Source organism: Saccopteryx bilineata, chromosome 3, assembly GCF_036850765.1.
Source record: "Saccopteryx bilineata isolate mSacBil1 chromosome 3, mSacBil1_pri_phased_curated, whole genome shotgun sequence".
NCBI classification, from domain to species: Eukaryota; Metazoa; Chordata; class Mammalia; order Chiroptera; family Emballonuridae; genus Saccopteryx; species Saccopteryx bilineata.
In genome coordinates this window covers 42,418,860-42,440,758 of record NC_089492.1, presented here as the reverse complement: position 1 = coordinate 42,440,758, position 21,899 = coordinate 42,418,860, and the positions used below count along the sequence as shown (strand labels likewise).

Here is a 21,899-nt window from a genome sequence, read left to right as displayed (position 1 = left end):
ACTGCAGCTGGGACCATGATCTTGACCATAACTTATGAGAGAACTTGAGCCAATTAAGCAACTCCCTGGGTCCTGACCCTCAGAAATAGTGTGAGACAATTAATGTTTTATTGTTTTAGGTTGCTAAATTTGCTAATTTGTTATGCAGCAATAGCTAACTAACAGACCTCTCTTGACCAAAAGCAATACAATTAGAGAAGACTACAGGCTATACTTTAATGACTCCTTTCCCATTGTATACATAACTCCCTCTATAGGAAAAGTAGGAAGAAATTATAAAAAATACAAGTTTTTATTTCCTTAAACATGGAAAAAGGGTATCAAGTCAATCATAACGATCTCTTATTGTAAACACTAAACATTCTTATTGCCTTGTTTTGCATTTTATTTTTGAATGACCGGATAGTATTTGAAGATTTTATACCTACTTCTAAAAATAACCAGCTACTTTTCATAGTTAAGAAAAAAGTAAGTCCTGCCCTGGCCAGCTGGCTCAGTGGTAGAGTGTCAGCCTGGCGTGTGGATGTCCTGGGTTCAATTCCCAGTAAGGGCACACAGGAAAAGCGACCACCTGCTTCTCCACCTGTCTCTAACCCCCTCTTCCCCTACCGCAGCTCGACTGGTTTGAATGCATTGGCCCCAGGCACTGAGGATGGCTCAGTGGAGTCTCTGACTCAGGCACTAAAAATAGCTCGGTTGTGAGCATGAGCCCCAGATGGGCAGAGCATTGGCCCCAGACAGGGTTGCCAGATGGATCCTGGTCTGGGTGCATGCGGGAGTCCGTCTATCTCCCCTCTTCTCACTTGGAAAAGATGACAAAAAAGAAAAAAATATGTTTCTACTGAAACCTATATACTTTTTTTTTTTTTTTTTTGTATTTTCTCTGAAGCTGGAAACGGGGAGAGACAGTCAGACAGACTCCCGCATGCGCCCGACCGGGATCCACCTGGCACGCCCACCAGGGGCAATGCTCTGCCCCTCCGGGGCGTCGCTCTACCGACCAGAGCCACTCTAGCATCTGGGGCAGAGGCCAAGGAGCCATCCCCAGCGCCCAGGCCATCTTTGCTCCAATGGAGCCTTGGCTGCGGGAGGGGAAGAGAGAGACAGAGAGGAAGGGGGTGGTGGAGAAGCAAATGGGCGCTTCTCCTAGGGCGCTTCCCTGGCCGGGAATCGAACCCGGGTCCCCCGCACGGCAGGCCGACGCTCTACCGCTGAGCCAACCAGCCAGGGCCTGAAACCTATATACTTTTATTAACCAATGTCACATCAATAAATTCAATAAAAATAAATTAGTTAACTTTAAGAAGAGTATATTTCTAGGAAAATCTTTAGCCAAAAATACTTTTAAAAGCAAAGTTGCCTTACCCATATGCTCTGTTGTCAGGCAGGCTGCTATGAGCTCTTACTCCTGGTGGTATGACTCGAACTTCATTGATATAAACCACGCATGGAAAACGAACCACATCTATATGAGAACTTTGCTTTAAAAAGGGGAGAAGAACACACTTATGTAAGCAAAATACTTTACTCCAAATTCATTCATATTAAAAAAATTTACTCACTTTTGTTTCATTCAGAATGTCATAATCTTAAACTCCTTTTCATTAAAACAGTGTTATATTAATTACAATGCTGTATGATCACTTTTTAAAATAGCTGATGATAAAATAGGATTAGTTAAATCTCACCATTTGTATAATAACATTTTCTGCAGTGTATTTTCCTTCCTGATGTTCTGTGTAGGTCATTTGCTTAATGGAAACCTCAAGACCCAGATACCTTTTAGAATCCTGACGTTCTAGATTTTTAGAAAATATAATGCAAGTAACTGTTTATTATTTAAGACCCCTAGTGGCTTCTGGGACAGTATCTTGTAATAAAATATTAATATTTCTGCAGTTACATGTATAAATATTCACACTAAATACAGATTTTTTTGGAGAGAGAGAAAGAGAGAGAGAGGGAGGGAGAGAGGGAGAAAGAGAGGGAGGAAGAGAGAGATGAGAAGCATCAACTCGTAGGAGTGGCACTTTAGTTGTTCATTGATTGCTTTCTCATATGTGCCTTGACTGGGGGGCTCCTGCCAAGCCAGTGACCTTGGGCTTCAAGCCAGCGACCTTTGGGCTCATGTCAATGATCCCACGCTCAAGCTAGTGACCCTGCACTCAAGCCAGAGACCTTAAGGTTTGGAACCTGGAACCTCAGTGTCCTAGCTCTACCTACTGTGTCACCATTGGTCAGGTTAAGTACAGATTCTAACTAGCATCATGTCAGTTCAGATCAGATGCATGGCCAAATGAATTCAGGGTAAATTTTCCCGCCATTTTAAACTTATGAATTATAGATATAAGACTTCTGTTTTTAAATTAGCTTAATCTATTAAACTCAATATACCAACTAATATCAAAAGAAACCGTTTAGGTACTAAATAGTCAAGGTAAACACTCTGAAATTTAAAACAAGAAAATACACAAACTAATCTTATCATAATAAAAGAAATGGACAAATTTAGTGTATATGTATTTATTTTTATTATTTGACAAAGGATCAAACAAATGTAGCTCTTATAAGCAATAATTTTAAAAGAAAATTTTCACATTGCTTTTAGACTGTTTTACATCAACTTTTCCAAACAGTTCAGCCAATCATCATTACCTAGTGATCTAAGTTCATGATAGTAAGAGCAGTTCACATTATCTGCATCTAGAGAGACAGCCCTCAGTCTCTTTTTTTATTTAATGATTTGAGAAAGAGAGAAGGAGAAAGGAAGGGAGAGAGGGGGAAGGAGGGGGTAATGGGGGAGGAAGAGAGAGAAAGAGAGAGAGAAACATAGGTTTATTGTTCCAGTTATTTATGCCTTCACTGGTTGATTCCTGTCTGTGCCCTCACTGGGGATAAACATGCAACCTTGGTGTACTGGAACAACGCTCTAACCAAACAAGTTACCTGGTCAGGGCCAGTCTCTCTTGAAGCTGCAAAGACTATCAAGCATCTCAACAGACCAAAACACTTTCAAATTTGTCTTTCCAAAAAACGTGACAGAGGATGATTTTCCAATTTTGCAATTTAAACTCAGAGATTATAATTAAAATATACAGGGCATAGGAATCTTTTTTTTTATTTTTTATTATTTTATTTTATTTATTCATTATTAGAGAGGAGAGAGACAGGGAGAGAGAGAGACAGAGAGAGAGGGAAGGGGGGAGCAGCTGGAAGCATCAACTCCCATATGTGCCTTGATCAGGCAAGCCCAGGGTTTCGAACCAGCAACCTCAGCATTTCCAGGTCGACACTTTATCCACTGCGCCACCACAGGTCAGGCCAGGGCATAGGAATCTTAATGTTAACTATTCAAATGCTTTAAACTCTCAAAGATACAAATGAAACAGAATGAATACAAAATGAGTCTGATTGCTAGCTGTCTTCCAATACCTATTTTTCCGTAAGAGAAATTTGAGATGGGCACAAGTGAACTAAAGACTGGATTTCTCATACTCCTGGGAAGCCATTGAGAACATATGACTAAGTTCTGGTAAATGGGATATAAATAAAAATTATGTAGGCAATTCTGGGTCATGTCCTTAATGGGATGGTTCAGACTTCAGGAACTCCTTTCACCTTTCCCACCAATATTCTTTTGCCTTTCTAGAACATAGACGTTATGGTAAACTATCATGAACAAGGTAGGCAATACCCTAAAGATGGCAGGGGAATAGTACAAAAGAACCTAGAGCTGTCATATTAGCCCTAGAATACTTACAACTAGATTATTGAGAGAGAAAATCCTATCATCCAATCCACTGTTACTCTGGCTTTTGTGACAGCAGCTCAACTTGTATCTTAATTATTGCAAATACACTGTAGGTATTCAACAAATATTAGCATAGATTTATATAAAATAAGCATTTTGCCTCAAACCTTGGTGTTGTTTACTTCCTATAAGGAACTCCTCTACTTAAAAAGTCCCTTACAGTCTGCCCTAGCCAGTTGGCTCAAGGGCAGAGCAACGGCCCGGCCTGTGGAAGTCCCAGATTCGATTCCTGGCCAGGGCACACAGGAGAAGTGCCCATTTGCTTCTCCACTCTTCCTCCTCTTCTCTTCTCTCTGTTCCTCTCTTTCCCTCCTGCAGCCAAGGCTCCATTGGAGCAAAGTTGGCCCAGTAGCTGAGGATGGCTCTGTGGCCTCCGCCTCAGGCACTAGAATGGCTCCTGCCACAGCAGAGCAACATCCCAGATGGGCAGAGCACTGCTCCCTGGTGGGCATGCCAGGTGGATCCCAGTCGGGCACATGCGGGAGTCTGTCTCTCTGCCTCCCTGCTTCTTACTTCAGGAAAAAAAAAAAAAGTCCCCTACAGTCATACGTTACTTAATGATGGGACACATTCTGAGAAATGTGCCGTTAGGTGATCTTGTCATTGTGCGAACACTTAGGGGCCATGAAACAAAACAAGAAATTAAATGAAGCGGCCCTGGCCTGTTGGCTCAGCGGTAGAGCGTCAGCCTGGCGTGCAAGGGGTCCCGGGTTCGATTCCCGGCCTGGGCACACAGGAGAAGCGTCCATCTGCTTCTCCACCCCTCCCCCTCTCCTTCCTCTCTGTCTCTGTCTTCCCCTTCCGCAGCAAGGCTCCACTGGAGCAAAAGATGGCCTGGGCGCTGGGGATGGCTCCTTGGCCTCTGCCCCAGGCGCTAAAGTGGCTCTGGTCACGACAGAGTGACGCCCTGGAGGGGCAGAGCATCGCCCCCTGGTGGGCAGAGCGTCACCCCCTGGTGGGCGTGCTGGGTGGATCCCGGTCGGGCGCATGCGGGAGTCTGTCTGACTGTCTCTCCCCGTTTCCAGCTTCGGAAAAATACAAAAAAAAAAAAAAAAAAAAAAAAAGAAATTAAATGAAGCATAAGAGAAAATGATGTTGATGAAACAAGAGATGAATAAACACAAGATATATGAAGTGCTGCTGGCACAACACAGCACAGTTTTTCAGCATACCTTTTATAAGTATTAAGAATACACTCTAAAACAATATAATAAATATATAAACCTGTAACATAAGTCATTTATTATCAAGTATTATGGACTGCACATAATTGTAAGTGCTATACTTTTATGATTGGCAGCATCACCAGCCTCACCATAAACATGTGAGCAATGTGTTATACCAGGATATTACAACAGCTCTGACACTAGATGATAGTCATTTTTCAGTTCCATTATAATCTTATAGGACTACTATCATATATCCAGTCCATTGTTGACCAAAACATTGATATGCAGCACATGACTGTACATACACACTCCTTTACTTACACGGTTATAAATTCTCATTAATATTTACAAAGGAAGCTTAGAACAGAAGTTTATCAACTCTATCCTCCTCCATCCTGCCTGCCACTAATTAATGACTGGTGTCAGTAATAGTATATAGTCACTGTGGACCTACAAAAATGAACTTAAGGTTTTATAAACAGCCTTCCAAAAACTATTTTGTTTGTAAATAGAAGAGTTTCTGTATTAGGTACTATCACTTTTATTCAATATTTATTTATTTATTTATGAGAGGAAGGAAGGCAGAGACAGACTCCCGCACTTTTATTCAATATTTATTTTATCTATCTATCTATCTATCTATATTTATTTATGAGAGGAGGGAAGGCAGAGACAGACTTCTACATGTGCCCTGCCTGGGATACATGCAGCAAGCCCACTAGAGGGCGATGCTCTGCCCATCTGGGGCCCTTGCACCATTGGGACCAGAGCCATTTTACTGCCTGAGGTGGAAGCCATGGAGCCATCCTCAGCATCCGGGGCAAACTCACTCTAATCGAGCTTTGGCTGCAGGAGGGGAGGAAGAGAGAGAGAGAGAGAGAAAGAGAGAGAGAAAGAGAGAGAGAGAAGCGAGAGAGGGAGGGGTAGAGAAGCAGATGGGCACGGCTCCTGTGTGCACTGACCGGGAATTGAACCTGGGACATCCATATGCTGAGCTGATGCTCTACCACTGAGCCAACTGGCCAGGGCCAAATAATTACTTCTAAACATTTATTAAATGTCTATTATGTTCCAAGTTATACTAGGTCCCGTGGATACAAAGACAAGACAATCTCTGCCATTAAGGAACAATCTATTGTGGTAGACAAATAAATTGCTCTGATACAGACATTCACACAAGAAACTATGAAAATTCAGGAGTACTTAGCTAACTCAGATTTGTGGGGGGGAAAGTGTCAGGGAAGCTTTACCAAAAGTATAACCTGAGCTAATTAATTCTTCAAGGAAAACCAGTAGAAGAGAAAGAAAAGCTTTCCAGGCAAAGGATGAAGCATGCACAAAAGGAAAGCAAGTAAGAATTTGGAAGGGTCAAGTAATTACAAGCATAATTCACCATGACTACAGGGCAAAATAGGGCAGGGAAATGGGGCATAGTAGCTAAGTACAATTAATAGAATTAGAAGAAATAAAGTTTTCATCCACTTTCAAGTCAACTCCAAATCCATTATCTCCATCTAGGACCTCTCTCCTGAGCTCAAGACTACTAGGTACACCTGCCAACCGAGTATCTCCATTTGAATGTCCCTCTGGAACCACAAACTCAGACAAGTCCAAAAGTGAACTCTCCTATATCAGTGATAGCACCACCATTCACACAATGGCCATAACAGAAACCATAATCATCCTTGGTTTCTTTCTCATCCTCTTTCACCTAAATTGTACATCCACCCAAACATCAAGTCCTATTGATTGAACCTCTAAATAGCTCCCAAATCTATGTAATTCCCTCCATTACTGCTGTCACACTTCTAATTCTAGACATTTATGCACTCTACTATGAAACAAAGCAACAGTATTCTAAATGGTTTGTGCTTCTTTCTTGCCCCCGCCAACATATTCTTTACTGCAGTGTGGTCTTTCCAGAATGTAAATGTACCATTTCCCAGGCCAAAGTCCTTGGTCATAAAAACAAGTAAACCCTCTTCTAATCAATCCAAATGTATAGCCCAACACACCATGCTCTTTCTCATCTTTATTATGCTATTGTCTCTGCTTAGAATCCTCACACTCATTTATCCCGATGCTTTTCAGATGTCAACTCTTTCTCTTTTTTTTAATTATTTTTATTTAATTATTTATTTTACAGAGACAGAGAGTGAGTCAGAGAGAGGGATACACAGGGACAGACAGACAGGAACGGAGAGAGATGAGAAGCATCAATCATTAGTTTTTCATTGAGCATTGCAACACCTTAGTTGTTCATTGATTGCTTTCTCATATGTGCCTTGACCGTGGGCCTTCCGCAGACTGAGTAACCCCTTGCTGGAGCCAGCGACCTTGGGTTCAAGCTGGTGGGATTTTGCTCGAACCAGATGACCCATGCTCAAGCTGGTGACCTCAGGGTCTCGAACCTGGGTCCTCTGCATCCCAGTCTGACGCTCCATCCACTGCGCCACCACCTGGTCAGGCAACTCTTTCTTGAAAGATGAGCCAGATTGAGTCCAGATAGGTGCCTCTCCCTTATATATCCAAAATCTCACATCAAACTAAATTATAGTCACTCTTTTCTCTCTTTCATTAGAGTGGTGTTTCAGAAAGACACGAATATTCATAAGGCTTATTGTATTCATTTAATGACTTTTATTAGTTGCTTATTAAGAATTTATTAAATTGTTTTTTCAGAGTTTAAAACATTGCAATGAAGTAGGAGCTTAAAATATCTAGAGTACATAAACCTAGGAGACAGACTGAACAGTTAAAAATGGGAAATCATAAAAGGGTTATGATTAGGGAGCTAACAAATATGAATAGATTGGTCAGATTCCAGGACTCCAAGCCCCATTTATCCATATGGAAGGAGTCATTATGCATTTAAAAGTCACAGCATAGGCCCTGGCCGGTTGGCTCTGTGGTAGAGCGTCGGCCTGGCATGCAGGAGTTCCAGGTTCGATTCCCAGCCAGGGCACACAGGAGAAGCACCCATCTGCTTCTCCACCCCTCCCCCTCTCCTTCCTCTCTGTCTCTCTCTTCCTCTCCCACAGCCAAGGCTCTACTGGAGCAAAGTTGGCCTGTGTGCTGAGGATGGCTCTATGGCCTCTGCCTCAGGCACTAGAATGGCTCTGGTTGTAACAGAGCAACGCCCCAGATGGGCACAGCATCGCCCCCTGGTGGGCATGCCGGGTGGATCCCGGCTGGGCGCATGCGGGGAGTCTGTCTAACTGCCTCCCCGTTTCCAACTTCAGAAAAATACAAAAAAAAAAAAAAAGTCACAGCATAGATGTCTCCCCTTCCTTTCTCTTTATTATCTCTTCTCTTTTACCCTCTTCTAAAGGTAAAACTAAGGTTAGCTCATCTATTCCTACCATTTCAATTATCATTTCTGTTCAGATGAGTTCCAAATTGGTTGCGTAAAGAAACTGAAATGAAGTAGGACTTTCTAGCCTCAATCACTTTCATAAGACTGACTTTTAACCCAGCAATTCCACTCTGAAAATAAATAAGAATGTATAAAATATTTCAGCATCAATAATATCACATCACTGCTAAAAGTCAGAAGACTAAATGTATGAGAATTTAATATATAAATAGCATTACCACAAAAAGAAATAATATGCAGCCAATAAAAATATTACATAGACTATCTAGAGAAGGAAGCAGGAGGCCTGGGGAGAGGGATGAGAGAAAGACTTACTTTTTATTGTATACCTTTTTGTATCTTTTGAATTAGTACCTCACACAGGGGAGGGAAGGAGAAGGGAGGGGAGGGGAAGGGAGGGGAGGAGAGGGGAGGGAGGGAGGGGAGGAGAAGGGAGGGGAGATGAGGGGAGGAGAAGGAAGGGGAGATGAGGGGAGGAGAAGGGAGGGGAGGGGAAGGGAGGGAAGGGGAAGGGAGGGGAGGGGGGAGGGGAGGAGAAGGGAGGGGAGATGAGGGGAGGAGAAGGAAGGGGAGATGAGGGGAGGAGAAGGGAGGGGAGGGGAGGGGGACTGATCAGTCAATCTACCTAATGTATTTTAGTAATCATATAATTTCCTGCTCAAAAACTACCCATTTCTTTCTTTTTTTCTTTTTTCTTTTTTTTTCTGAAGCTGGAAACGGGGAGGCAGTCAGACAGACTCCCACATGCGCCCGACCGGGATCCACCCAGCATGCCCACCAGGGGGCGATGCTCTGCCCATCCGGGCGTCTGACCAGAATCACTCTAGCGCCTAGGGCAGAGGCCAAGGAGCCATCCCCAGCGCCCGGGCCATCTTTTGCTCCAATGGAGCCTCGGCTGGGGAGGGGAAGAGAGACAGAGAGGAAGGAGTGGGGGAGGGGTGGAGAAGCAGATGGGCGCTTCTCCTGTGTGCCCTGGCCGGGAATAGAACCCAGGACTTCCCCACGCCAGGCCAATGCGCTACCACTGAGCCAACCGGCCAGGGCTCCCATTTCTTACAAAATCAAGTCCATATTCCTTTGCTGAGCATTCAAGGCCTTCTATATCTGTCTTCGAACCGCCATTCAGATGCCACTTCACACTGCTACTTTAGGTATATCTTTCATAGATACTCTGATCCAGGAGAATACTCCCCAGTATACAACTGCAGAATATACTCTGTTCCACCAAAGACCAAGTTCATATGCCAACTGCCTTAATGAACTCTTTCCTGATACTGTCAAATGAAGAGTGATCTCTCTCTCCCCCAAAATCACATAGCCTTTGTTTTAACCACTAAACGGAACTAAATATTGACCAAGATCCTAATATGTCAGACAGTGATGGGTATTTCAGAAATAAAAGTGACAAACCCCAAGGAATTTCTCTGTCTTTATGCACTCATCACTTTCTAACTTGTATCATAATGCTGTGGACCTAATCTCCAATACTTACACGCTCCTTAAAAAACATCTCAGCCCTGTCCGGTTGGCTCAGCGGTAGAGCGTCGGCCTGGTGTGCGGGGGACCCGGGTTCGATTCCCGGCCAGGGCACATAGAAGCGTCCATTTGCTTCCCCCCCCCCTTCCTCTCTGTCTCTCTCTTCCTCTCCCGCAGCCAAGGCTCCACTGGAGCAAAGATGGCCCGGGCGCTGGGGATGGCTCCTTGGCCTCTGCCCCAGGCGCTAGAGTGGCTCTGGTCGCGGCAGAGCCACGCCCCGGAGGGGCAGAGCATGGCCCCCTGGTGGGCAAAGCGTCGCCCCTGGTGGGCGTGCCGGGTGGATCCCGGTCGGGCGCATGCGGGAGTCTGTCTGACCGTCTCTCCCCGTTTCCAGCTTCAGAAAAATACAAAAAAAAAAAAAAATCTCAATATTCCATATCCCCCTACAAACCTCTACTTCTCTTTCAAGACTCAGTTCAAATGTGATATCTATTAAGCCTTTCCCAATCACTGCCAGAAGAAGGTATTTACTACTATACTACTTACTGGTCCTATCCTCTCATGGTACTCAGTGTTTGTCTGAGAATGAAGAAATACTTAAATAATGAGTGAATGCTGGTCCTGGACAGTTGGCCCAGCAGTGGAGCCTCAGCCAGCATGTAGATGTCCCAGGTTCGATTCCGGTCAGGACACGCAGAAGAAGCACTCATCTGATTCTCCACACTGCCCCCCTCCCAGCCATGCCTGGATTGGAGCAAGTTGGCCCCGGGAGCTAAGGATGGCTCCATGGCCTCACCTCAGGTGCTAAGAAGATAAGAAGAGCTTCACTGCTGATGAAGCAACGCCCCAGGTGGGCAGAGAATCGTCCCCTAGTGGGTTTGCTGGGTGGATTCCCATAGGGATGCATGCGGAAGTCTGTCTCTAACTCCCCTCCTCTCACTGAATAAAAAATAAAAAATACTACTGAACAAATACATCATATTCTTTCATTTTTAACTGTTCTCTATTTCTGTACACATTATAGATTTCTTCTGATCCAACTACTGCCTCCATTGTCAGCTTTCTAAAGCCTAGCTGGAATTAGAAAAGTAGGGTCATTGACCCACATGAAGTAAGAGACCACATATTAATTCACTGTTAGTAAAATATGCTCAAATATCCAAACTTTTTACTTTTACAGACCTATGAGCCATTCGCTAAAATAATTAGACCAGCCTGACCGGTTGGCTCTGTGGTAGAGTATTGGCCTGGCATGCAGGAGTCCCGGGTTCGATTCCCGGCCAGGGCACACAGGAGAAGCGCCCGTCTGCTTCTCCACCCCTCCCCCTCTCCTTCCTCTCTGTCTCTCTCTTCCCCTCCCGCAGCCGAGGCTCCATTGGAGCAAAGTTGGCCCGGGCGCTGAGGATGGCTCTGTGGCCTCTGCCTCAGGTGCTAGAATGGCTCTGATTGCGGCAGAGCGACACCCCCTGGTGGGTGTGCCGGGTGGATCCGGTCGGGTGCATGCGGGAGTCTGTCTGACTGCCTTCCCATTTCCAACTTCAGAAAAATACAAAAATACAAAACAAAACAAAAAATAGACCAACGTTGCCAACTTTTTATTTTGTCAAGGAAAGCATCAAGCTACAACTACTCCCCACTATCATTACTATCTCCAAAGAAAGTTCTCCAAAATGACTGTTTATACTGAAAGAAAATGTGGATTCTTGGGTTTTTTAAATTTATCTGTGAACTTAGTTAATGTTCATTTTTGACTGGCTTTTGAGAACTTTCAGGTATCTAGGTATATTCAATTTACATATCGCAGAGCCAGTCTAAGGTGACCAAACGTCCTCCCTTAGGGAGGACAGTCCTTCTTCTGTAAGTTCCGTCCTCCTTCGAAAAGTGTCCTTCTACATGTCCTCCTTTTTGATACTGGAAGACTAAACTGTAAATGTCCGTATTTGATCGATGCAGAGTCGATCCATTGCATGTGATGTGATGTATCTAATGAGTACTTTTATCTTACAATTATTATTAAAAATAGGCATGTAAGCATAATTGTAATATAAAATATTATAAATGTTTTTTTATTCTGCATTTATCATATTATACTGTATTATTGTTGCAATGAATAAAATGTTTCTTTTATATTGTTTTCTTCAATTTATTTTTGTTCTCCTTTTCATTGTAAAAAAGTTGGTCACCTTACAGTCAGAAGTTCAAAGGCGCTCATTTTACTAAGAAATGATCACTCCACAATTCCCCATCCTCGCCCCTCAAACGTCTACACAACAAAAAGTATATACTCCACGCAAAAGCCATTCCGTGCAAAGGTTTCATGTCCTAACGAGAAATCTTTCCAAGAGAAAAGTACAAAGTTTCAGGACAAACTGGGGGACGCCGCAATCTTAAGCCGAGTGTCACATCTGGGAAACTTGATTCCCGTTAGAAAAGGGACCTAGGAGAAGGGATTTAGGAATCACGAAGCCAATGCGCCCGGCTTGGTCTCCTGAACTACTTACTACCAAACACAGGCTGTCTGAGACCCCGTCCCAAACACGACCTGAGGTAAACCGGAGAACCAAGACATTTTCAAGGTCCAAAGCTGACGGGGGAAAAAAGAGCAAAGCAAGCACAACAGCCAACACAACCAAAGACACGGGGGCCTAAGTTAAGGTAGTGATAAGTGCGGGCCACCGCTGCCCTCGCGCAGACGCGGGGCCCACACCCAGCTCGGGGGGAGGGGGTGTGTACGTGAGGAATTTCAGAGGCCGCCCGCAGGAGGAAAAGTCGAGGCACGCCTAAGGATTTTTTAATAAGGGTCCCGAAGTCGAGAAGCGGGGTCGGACTCAGGAAGCGAAGCCTTACCTCAGCGTTGGGGTGTTTAAAAGTATCTAAAAATAGCAGTTCCATCGCCGAGTCCACCGCCATGTTTGCCGCGGGCGGGAGATACGGGAGGACTTCCGGGGCAGCTCTATAACCTCGGCGACTACCTCTCAACAGATGAAGAGACGGCAGCACTTCCGGTGACCGAAGCGCTGGCGCCGCAAACCGTGGCTTGTCTGGAAGCGCGGTGCTTCCGGAAGTCGCCGGCCAGCCTTCTCCAGCGCGGCGGACAGCGCCTTCGCAGCACGGAGAAAATCTGGGAGAGAAGAGGAGGGGTACTACGGTGGCTCCAGTTGCCCAAACACTGTCGTTCTGCGTTACAAAGCCTCAGCAGCCTAAGAGTGACAACGTAGAGCGGATTTTGGAGAGCATGGAGGTGGCCTGGGGGACCTTCCAACTCCGGCTATCTAGTGAAATCGCGGGCAAGCAGCCTTTCCAGGGGTATCACGAAAAAGCAATGAGCAAAGTTTTTAAAAGTAAAACGCTTTTAAAAAGAAGAAAAACTTAATAAAAAGAGAGAAAAACATCTCAAAATGAAGAGATTTTTTTTTTTCTCATCTGCAGATTATGAGTAATAATACCAGCAATGGGATTTAGCCTGTTCGCACAGGTTCGGCAGAACCGATTAGTAATTTTTTTGTTGCTTTCTGCCAACCAGTTGTTAAAATGGTACTTCTAATCAGAGTTCTCTCTAAGGTGGTGCCAGCCAATGTAGAACTCACAAATTTACATTCTTTACTAATTTTAATGTTCATCTGCGCAACAGCGTATTCGAAGTGCCTGTAATGTTCATTCTGTTTGTAGGTGAAAAAAATTGCAAGTGAGGACACCAGTCAAGAAGCAATATGGAAATAGCTTTAACGGTTTCGTTGTTTTTGTCAGGTATTATTTAATGTATTTTCATTAATATTTTAAAACTCTTGTAATCCAGGTTTGTGTACTTCTTTTATTGCACTTATTTAAGTATTAAATGCATGAAATAATAAACTACCTTCCGGCATTTTTTTACATATACTTAAAATGGTCATTAGGGCAGAGAACTGGCTGTTAAATTATTTGAATCCCACCACTGAATAATACCTAATCCACAAACTTTTTGTGAGGATTAACAAATAAAATTCAATAAATTGTATAACGTGAAATGCTATCCACGTAAAAATTATTGAGTCCTTTTCTCCCTGTTGATGAGCACTGCAGCCACTGGAACTACAGGGGGTGCTCACGTTATGGCACAGTTCTGTTCCTACAACAGTGATGTTACCCGAATTTTTTTTTTTATAAATAATTTTATTATTTTTTTTAATGGGGCGACATCAATAAATCAGGATACATATATTCAAAGATAACAAGTCCAGGTTATCTTGTTGTTCAATTATGTTGCATACCCATCACCCAAAGTCAGATTGTCCTCTGTCACCGTCTATCTAGTTTTCTTTGAGCCCCTCCCCCTCCCCCTTTCCCTCTCCCTTTCCCCCTTCCCCCCATAACCACCACACTTTTTTTTTTTAATTTTTTATTTATTCATTTTAGAGAGGAGAGGGAGAGACAGAGAGAGAAGGGGGGAGGAGCTGGAAGCATCAACTCCCCTATGTGCCTTGAGCAGGCAAGCCCAGGGTTTCGAACCAGCAACCTCAGCATTTCCAGGTCGACGCTTTATCCATTGCGCCACCACAGGTCAGGCACCACCACACTCTTATCAATGTCTCTTAGTTTCACTTTTATGTCCCACCTACATATGGAATAATGCAGTTCCTGGTTTTTTCTGATTTACTTATTTCGCTTCGTATCATGTTATCAAGATCCCACCATTTTGCTGTAAATGATCCCATGTCATCATTTCTTATGGCTGAGTAGTATTCCATAGTGTATATGTGCCACATCTTCTTTATCCAGTCATCTATTGACGGGCTTTTTGGTTGTTTCCATGTCCTGGCCACTGTGAACAATGCTGCAATGAACATGGGGCTGCATGTGTCTTTACGTATCAATGTTTCTGAGTTTTGGGGGTATATACCCAGTAGAGGGATTGCTGGGTCATAAGGTAGTTCTATTTGCAGTTTTTTGAGGAACCACCATACTTTCTTCCATAATGGTTGTACTACTTTACATTCCCACCAACAGTGTATGAGGATTCCTTTTTCTCTACAGCCTCTCCAACATTTGCTATTACCTGTCCTGTTAATAATAGCTAATCTAACAGGTTTGAGGTGGTATCTCATTGCAGTTTTGATTTGCATTTCTCTAATAACTAAAGAAGATGAGCATCTTTTCATATATCTGTTGGCCATTTGTATTTCTTCCTGGGAGAAGTGTCTGTTCATGTCCTCTTCCCATTTTTTTATTGGATTGTTTGTTTGTTTGTGTAACCTGAATTTTGATGTAAGTCGAAACACACCCTAGCCTAACACAAACAGAACACTTGCAGAACTAAATTAGTTTGCCCATGTAGTCTGTAAGTATATGCTAACAACATAAGAGGAAACACATCTCAATTTTTAAAAGTTTTTATGGGAGTGAGCGCTGTAAACTGGAAATGTTGTATGTCGAGACTGTCGTAACCTGAGGACCCACTGTATTTGGTAGTCTATATTGGCATGAGTGCCTGGGAGAGCAGTTAGGAGTTAAATCTAGTGAAATTACATGTGCCTATATCACTCATAGGAATCTTCTTGCACAGGTGCCCAAAGAAATACCTACAGATACAAGAATGTTCATGGTAGCACTTTATAGTTGCAGAAAAAGCTGTAGACTTGTCATTAACAAGAATGGTTAGTAATCCTGGCTTGGTAGCTGGGTTGGTTAGAGCATCATCCAGAAGCACAGAGGTTGCCAGTTCAGTCCCAGGTCAGGGCACATACAGGAACAGATCCATGTTCCTGTCTCTCTCCAAAATCAATAAAATAAACATTAAAAAATAATAAGTAAACCGTGGTATATTTATGCAATGTAGTAGTATATAGCAGGTGGAAAGAATGAATGAGTGCTATATCTACTAACATGGATAATCTAAGAAACAGGACTAAACAGGTTGAATATATACTGTACAATTGCCTTTATATAGTTAAAAACATTCAAAATAATATAACTTTTTAAGGACATATATGTTATAAAATTATAAAGAAATGCATAGGGACACTAAACACTAATTTCAAGATAGTGGTGAAATGGAGAGATTTAATCAAAAAGTACACAGGGGCTTTAGAAGCTTTGATAGTGTTTTATTCTTTAGATTGGTTGTGGCTTCACAGGTGTGTCCTTTGGGTATGTCTGAAATATTTAATAAATTAATTTTTAAACTTTTATTTTTAGCCTGACCAGGCGGTGGTGCAGTGGATAGAACGTCGGACTGGGATGCCAAGGACCCAGGTTCGAGACCCCGAGGTTGCCAGCTTGAGCGCGGGCTCATTGGTTTGAGCAAACGCTCACCAGCTTGGACCCAAGATCGCTGGCTCGAGCAAGGGGTTACTCGGTCTGCTGAAGGCCCGTGGTCAAGGCACATATGAGAAAGCAATCAATGAACAACTAAGGTGTCGCAAACGCGCAACAAAAAACTAATGATTGATGCTTCTCATCTCTTCGTTCCTGTCTGTCTGTCCCTGTCTATCCCTCTCTCTGACTCTCTCTGTCTCTGTAAAAAAAAAAAAAAAAAAAAAAAAAAACAGAAAACCTTTATTTTTATTATTTTTTCAAACTATAAGAGAAACGTTATTTATAAAGACAGGTGGAAAAAATGGGCTTTAGGAGACAATTTACAGAGACAAAAGAAGAGGAGCTTAGGAGAAATGCACCTGGGAGAGGTAGAAGGGAAAGGTGCTGGCATGCTTCCTGGAGGGAGAGCACACTGGGGCCTCCATCCTAAGTGCTTTTAAGACTGGTGACTTTAGGGGAGGGCCAAGGGGAAGATCTTAATAGAATATTCCTCAACTCTCCAGGATTGTGGTCTCCACTGATTGGTGGAAGCCTGGGTAGGGGGTCCTTAATGCAGCTAGTCCTGAAATCAACTGTAGGATCACTTGTCTGGTTTTACAGATTTTCTTGACCTGAGACTAAAACACAACTGAGGCCTGGCCTATCATCTTTGCTTTGGTGACCTTCTGTATCTAGACCATCATCCTTATTCTGCTCATTTCTGCCTAGGTGCCTACTTCATTCTCCCCTCAAGGATCTTTTTTTTTTTTTTTTTTTTTTTTTTTTTTTTTCTGAAGCTGGAAACGGGGAGAGACAGACAGACAGACTCCCACATGCGCCCGACCAGGATCCACCTGGCACGCCCACCAGGGGCGACGCTCTGCCCACCAGGGGGCGATGCTCTGCCTCTCCAGGGCGTCGCTCTGTTGTGACCAGAGCCACTCTAGCGCCTGGGGCAGAGGCCAAGGAGCCATCCCCAGCACCCGGGCCATCTCTGCTCCAATGGAGTCTTGGCTGCGGGAGGGGAAGAGAGAGAGAGAGAAGAAGGAGAGGGGGAGGGGTGGAGAAGCAGATGGGTACTTCTCCGGTGTGCCCTGGCCGGGAATTGAACCCGGGACCTCTGCACGCTAGGCCGACGCTCTACCACTGAGCCAACCGGCCAGGGCCACCCCTCAAGAATCTTGACTCTGAAATTCTTTCAGGTAAGAGGCACAGAGTCTCTTCTGTAGCTGTTCTCTGCTGCTGAAGAGAGGCAATGTTTTTCTTCAGAGCCAAAAGATCCCTGCTCTCTGCCAGAGGGATGAGACCAGGGCACAGAGGTTTATCATGGTGTCTAGGAGCAGTATTTCCTGAGGACAAATAGGGCTTGTAACCTGGTGGAGTCAAACTGTTATAAATCTCAATATAATTGGGGCAAAAGCTACAATGACAAGAACTATTATGAACGGTCTGATAAAATTTTTAGAAAGGCTTAGTTCTCAATTCTAAGTCAAAGGATGGGAGGACAATAAAACATTCCTTAAGAGGGTTGTAGCCAAATATTTAAGAAAACTAGAAAAATTCAGGATCCTGTTTAGTTTAGAGGTGAAAAATAGAACTTTGAAAACAATGAACTAGCGTCTAATATTCATAACTATGTATATAGAATGTATTGAAACAATTTTCTCTCTAAAATTACCCTCTTTTTTATTAAAGAGCCAAACCAAGACCAACCTATTTACTGCAGTAAGTCCAGTTTCAATTTGACCTGATTATTTGCATACACACAACATGAATAGCAATTAATCGTATAAGCCAGTGTTTTTCTTTTATTTTTTTTTTAAAGATTTTATTTATTCATTGTGGGGGGGGAGAGAGAGAGAGAGAGAGAGAAGGGGGGAGGAGCAGGAAGCATCAACTCCCATGTGTGCCTTGACCAGGCAAGCCCAGGGTTTTGAACCGGCAACCTCAGCGTTTCCAGGTTGACGCTTTATCCACTGCACCACCACAGGTCAGGCTAAGCCAGTGTTTTTCAACTGCCAGTCTGTGAACTGGTGCCAGTCTGCCAGAAATTTCACGTTGGTCCGTGAAAGAGTTAACCACTTCGATGTTGTTTGAAGATTATAGACCCAAAGATTTAGTCAAATTCACTTCTCCTCAAGGTGATTGCCACTTATCAGCCTGTATCATCAATGAAAATACTATAGAGATTGTCTTAGATATCTTTGGAACTTGTAGACTAATCAGAACAACCTTTTGCACCATGCAGAGCATTTACAAATCATGAGCAATAGACAAAAAGCATTTGGACAAAAATATACTACTCAATGCTTTGTACACGTAGAGTTTGGAAATCAAGCACCAACTTGTACCATGTTGCACTGTTATGTGCAGTAAGACAAAACATTTTTTGCCTTGGCCAGACAGCTTGGTTGGTTGGAACATTGTACTAAAGTGCAGAGGTTGCTGGTTTGATCCCCAGTCAGGGCACGTACAGGAACAGATAGATGTTCCTGTCTCTCTGCTGCTCTGCCCCTGCCTCTCTCTAAAATCAATAAAATAACACATTAAAAAGAAACAAAAAACTTATTTGTTGTGTGTTTCCATTTCCAGCCGGCTAGGTGATACACTATAATGGATATAGTTAGCCTCTTCAATGAACTATTTCTCTTCAGGGGTTTATCACAAACATTTTTACATTAAGAAATAAGATGAGTGCATTGAAAAAGAAAATTGTTTTTTGGAAACGTTGCATACAGGAAGAGGATGTAAAAATGTTTCCACTTTTCCAAGACTCTTTGATTCCTGCAAAAATCAACCAGAAATTAATATTTAATATAATAAGTCAACATTTAAGAGCATTAGTTAAAAACATTGACCATTATTACCCTGAAAATGAGGAGCCCCATACAACTAAACTCTGGATCAATAACCCATTCAAGGAAGATATCAACTCCTGCTCCCTTAATCATTGTGAAAAAGAAAAACTGATAGATTTACCTTCTGATGTTCCTCTGGTGTTTAAACAAAATGCAATCATTGTCACAATTTTGGATACTACTAGAAGAAGAATATCCATCTTTTAGTTACAAAGCTATTATATTTTAATTATATTTTCTCCTACCTACTTGTGTAAGAAGACTTGACTTTTTTGGCTCTGTCATTAATAAAAACCAGATAAAACAAATGGGTGTCAATGCAGTGCTTTGTCTCTCTCAGAAAGAAAACCGCAGCACCAGTTATCAAGAATTCTTGCAAAGAAGCAACAGCAAAAAAAAAGAGAAAGAGAGAGAAGAAGAAGATCAGAAGAAGCAACAGCAGATTTCACACTAGCTTTATTTGAATTAAATATAGATCTCTAGAAATTTCAGTTGCACTCCATTAAAAAGCATTTTTTACTGCCTGACCAGTGGTGGCGCAGTGGATAGAGCATCGACCTGGGACACAGAGGACCCAGGTTCGAAACTCTGAGGTTACTGGCTTGAGCACAGGCTCACCAGCTTAAGCACAGGGTCACTGGCTTGAACGTGGGATCATTGATGTGATCATTCTTGATGTGTGGGATCATTCTCTGGCTTGAGCAAGGGGTCCCTGGCTTGGCTTGAACCACCCTGTCCCCCACCCCATCAAGGATTGTTTGAGAAGCAATCAATGAACAAGAAATGCAACTGAGTTGATTCTCACCTCTCCCCCTTCCTCTCTCTCTTTCTCCTCTCTTGCTAATATATATGTGCCTTGACTGGGGGCTAAAGCAGACCAAGTGACTTCTTGCTCCAGCCAGCGACCTTGAGCTCAAGCTGTGAGCCATGCTCCAACCAGATGAGCCCATGTTCAAGCTGGCAACCTCGGGCTCTCGAACCTGGGTCCTCCACATCCCAGTCCGACGCTCTATCTACTGCACCACTGCCTGGTTAGGCTCATCTGGTTATTTTAGAGAATTTTCATTTTATAGCTTTATAGTTAAAGATAATGCACAAAATATTAATGGGTTTTATTTCTGCCTTAGCAGAGCCTGAAATAATTCTCTGATTTTCTCCAGTCCCCAAATGTAAAAATGTTAAAAAAAATCACTGATATAGGCTCTTTTAAATCTGCTTTACTGGAATCTTACAAGGAATCTCCAGAATGAGCTTTAAGTAGCCCCTCAGGGCAAAGAAGCCAAGCCACTAGCTGCCATCAGGCTTTGCCTGCAATATCTATAAGTTTGGGTAAATTCCTCAAGTTCTTGAGGTTCCCCAAAATATCTTGAGGTTCCTTCTTGGCCATCTCCCAGGAAAACAACCTTTGCTCCTTACCTGGAAAAGCTGCCATGAATCATATGAGTAAGCAAGGTACCAACCAGGCCATTTCTCAAAAGAGCTCTCATTGAACTTCCAAAGTCAATCATAATTCCTTCAAGTTTTCTGGTGAAATCCAGACTCTAGGCATGGTCTATCTCAAACATGACATTTTAGTCAAAGATCTGCCTAATAAAACCATAATTAGAAACTGTTTTTATGTGTCCTATTAAAAAAGGAAGATTCTTATTGGATTCATGCAAACAAACATAATGCCATGAAAATGATAAACTTATTAAGAGTTTCCAAATACTGAAGGAATCAGGTAGGGAGCAAAATATAAAGCAAAAGGAAAATCTTTGTCTTTTTATCAAAGTGGAAAAGAACCAAACTTCAACACTGTAGTAGCTCACTTTTTATATTTAAATTAATTTCTTTAATTAAATTAATTATTTGGTGTAACTATGTAATTTTTTATCAAGATTTCTTTTCACAAACCTACAACTTTCTTAGTCCCTTTTACTTTGCTTTTCTTTGTCCATTCAGAAATAACCAGCTTTGGCCCTGGTGGGTTAGCTCCATCTGTTAGAGCACAGGTAGAAACACCAAGATCAGGGCACAGAGGAGAAGGGAACAATGAATGCATAACTAAACGGAACAACAAAATAAAAACTCTCTTTCTCCCGTCCTTTCTCTCTTTCCAAAATCAATCAAGAAAGCCCCTAAGGAGGCAGAGCTGCGGAGGCAGCAGAGGGGTCAGATGCCTAGGGTGCCACCTCCACAGCCAGAGGCCACCCTGTCCACCCAGTGGTCCAGCTCCACAGCCTGAGGAGGGGCCTCCCCAGCCTGCAAACATCTGGGGCTGTGCCTGCCCCTCAGGTTGCCTCAGCTCTTCTTGGCCCGCTCCGTACCCTGGCTGCAGCCTCAGGCGGCTGCCGGATCCCAGCAATCATGAATTAGGCAGATAAAAATCAACAAGAAGTCCCACTTTACTTTAGTGATGAACCACCAGAAGGTTCAATGAAAGGTCACCCACAGCAGCAACCAAGCGTGTTGTCCTGTGTGACCCCAGGGTATTTTCAGTGTTACAAAGGGACCTATTGGTGTCATCATTAGTGGCGTGGCTTGGATTTGTGGAAAGAGTCTGGAGGTGACCAAAACAGCAATTATAACAATACCTTCCATGGGAACAGAGCTGGTGAAAGGGGATGTGTCTCTTGTGGTTGGGAGTGTTACAGCTGTTGTGTCTGCTGTTGTAAACAAAGTACTACCCTTAACAGGAAAGAAGAAAGACAAATCTAACTAAAACATGAAGATACACTTGCTTTCCATAGTGTAATGATGCCAATTGCAAATTATGAATTACAACTAAGTCAACTATTTTGGATGTGTACCTTCTGAACTGCTGTGTTGAAAGTATTGATGACTGGCTTTCGTCTAAGAAGAGACCAATACTAGCACCGTATATGAAGGTTTCTCATACTTAAATTCCAACTTTTTTCTAGTAAAATGTTACACTTATTCAGTTGTAACTGATG

At 43.0% G+C, this 21,899-nt stretch overlaps 1 protein-coding gene and 1 pseudogene across 2 annotated transcripts in view; one reads left to right on the top strand and one right to left on the bottom strand.

The window, feature by feature from the left end:
• Positions 1–13,270, bottom strand: part of VIRMA (vir like m6A methyltransferase associated) — an 80,544-nt gene extending 67,274 nt beyond the window's left edge. The window contains exons 1-2 of one of the 2 annotated variants that reach the window (XM_066266051.1): positions 12,680–13,270; positions 1,366–1,481 (exon numbers count right to left, since the gene is read on the bottom strand). In XM_066266051.1, the coding sequence (XP_066122148.1) occupies positions 1,366–1,481; positions 12,680–12,742 (179 nt within the window). In that variant the 5' untranslated portion in view covers positions 12,743–13,270. The remainder of the gene's footprint in view (positions 1–1,365; positions 1,482–12,679) is intronic. The other variant, XM_066266050.1, reaches the window with a different exon arrangement.
• An 8,042-nt stretch (positions 13,271–21,312) lies between these two features.
• Positions 21,313–21,667, top strand: LOC136328508 (transmembrane protein 263 pseudogene; annotated as a pseudogene).
• The last annotated feature ends 232 nt before the right edge of the window (positions 21,668–21,899 follow it).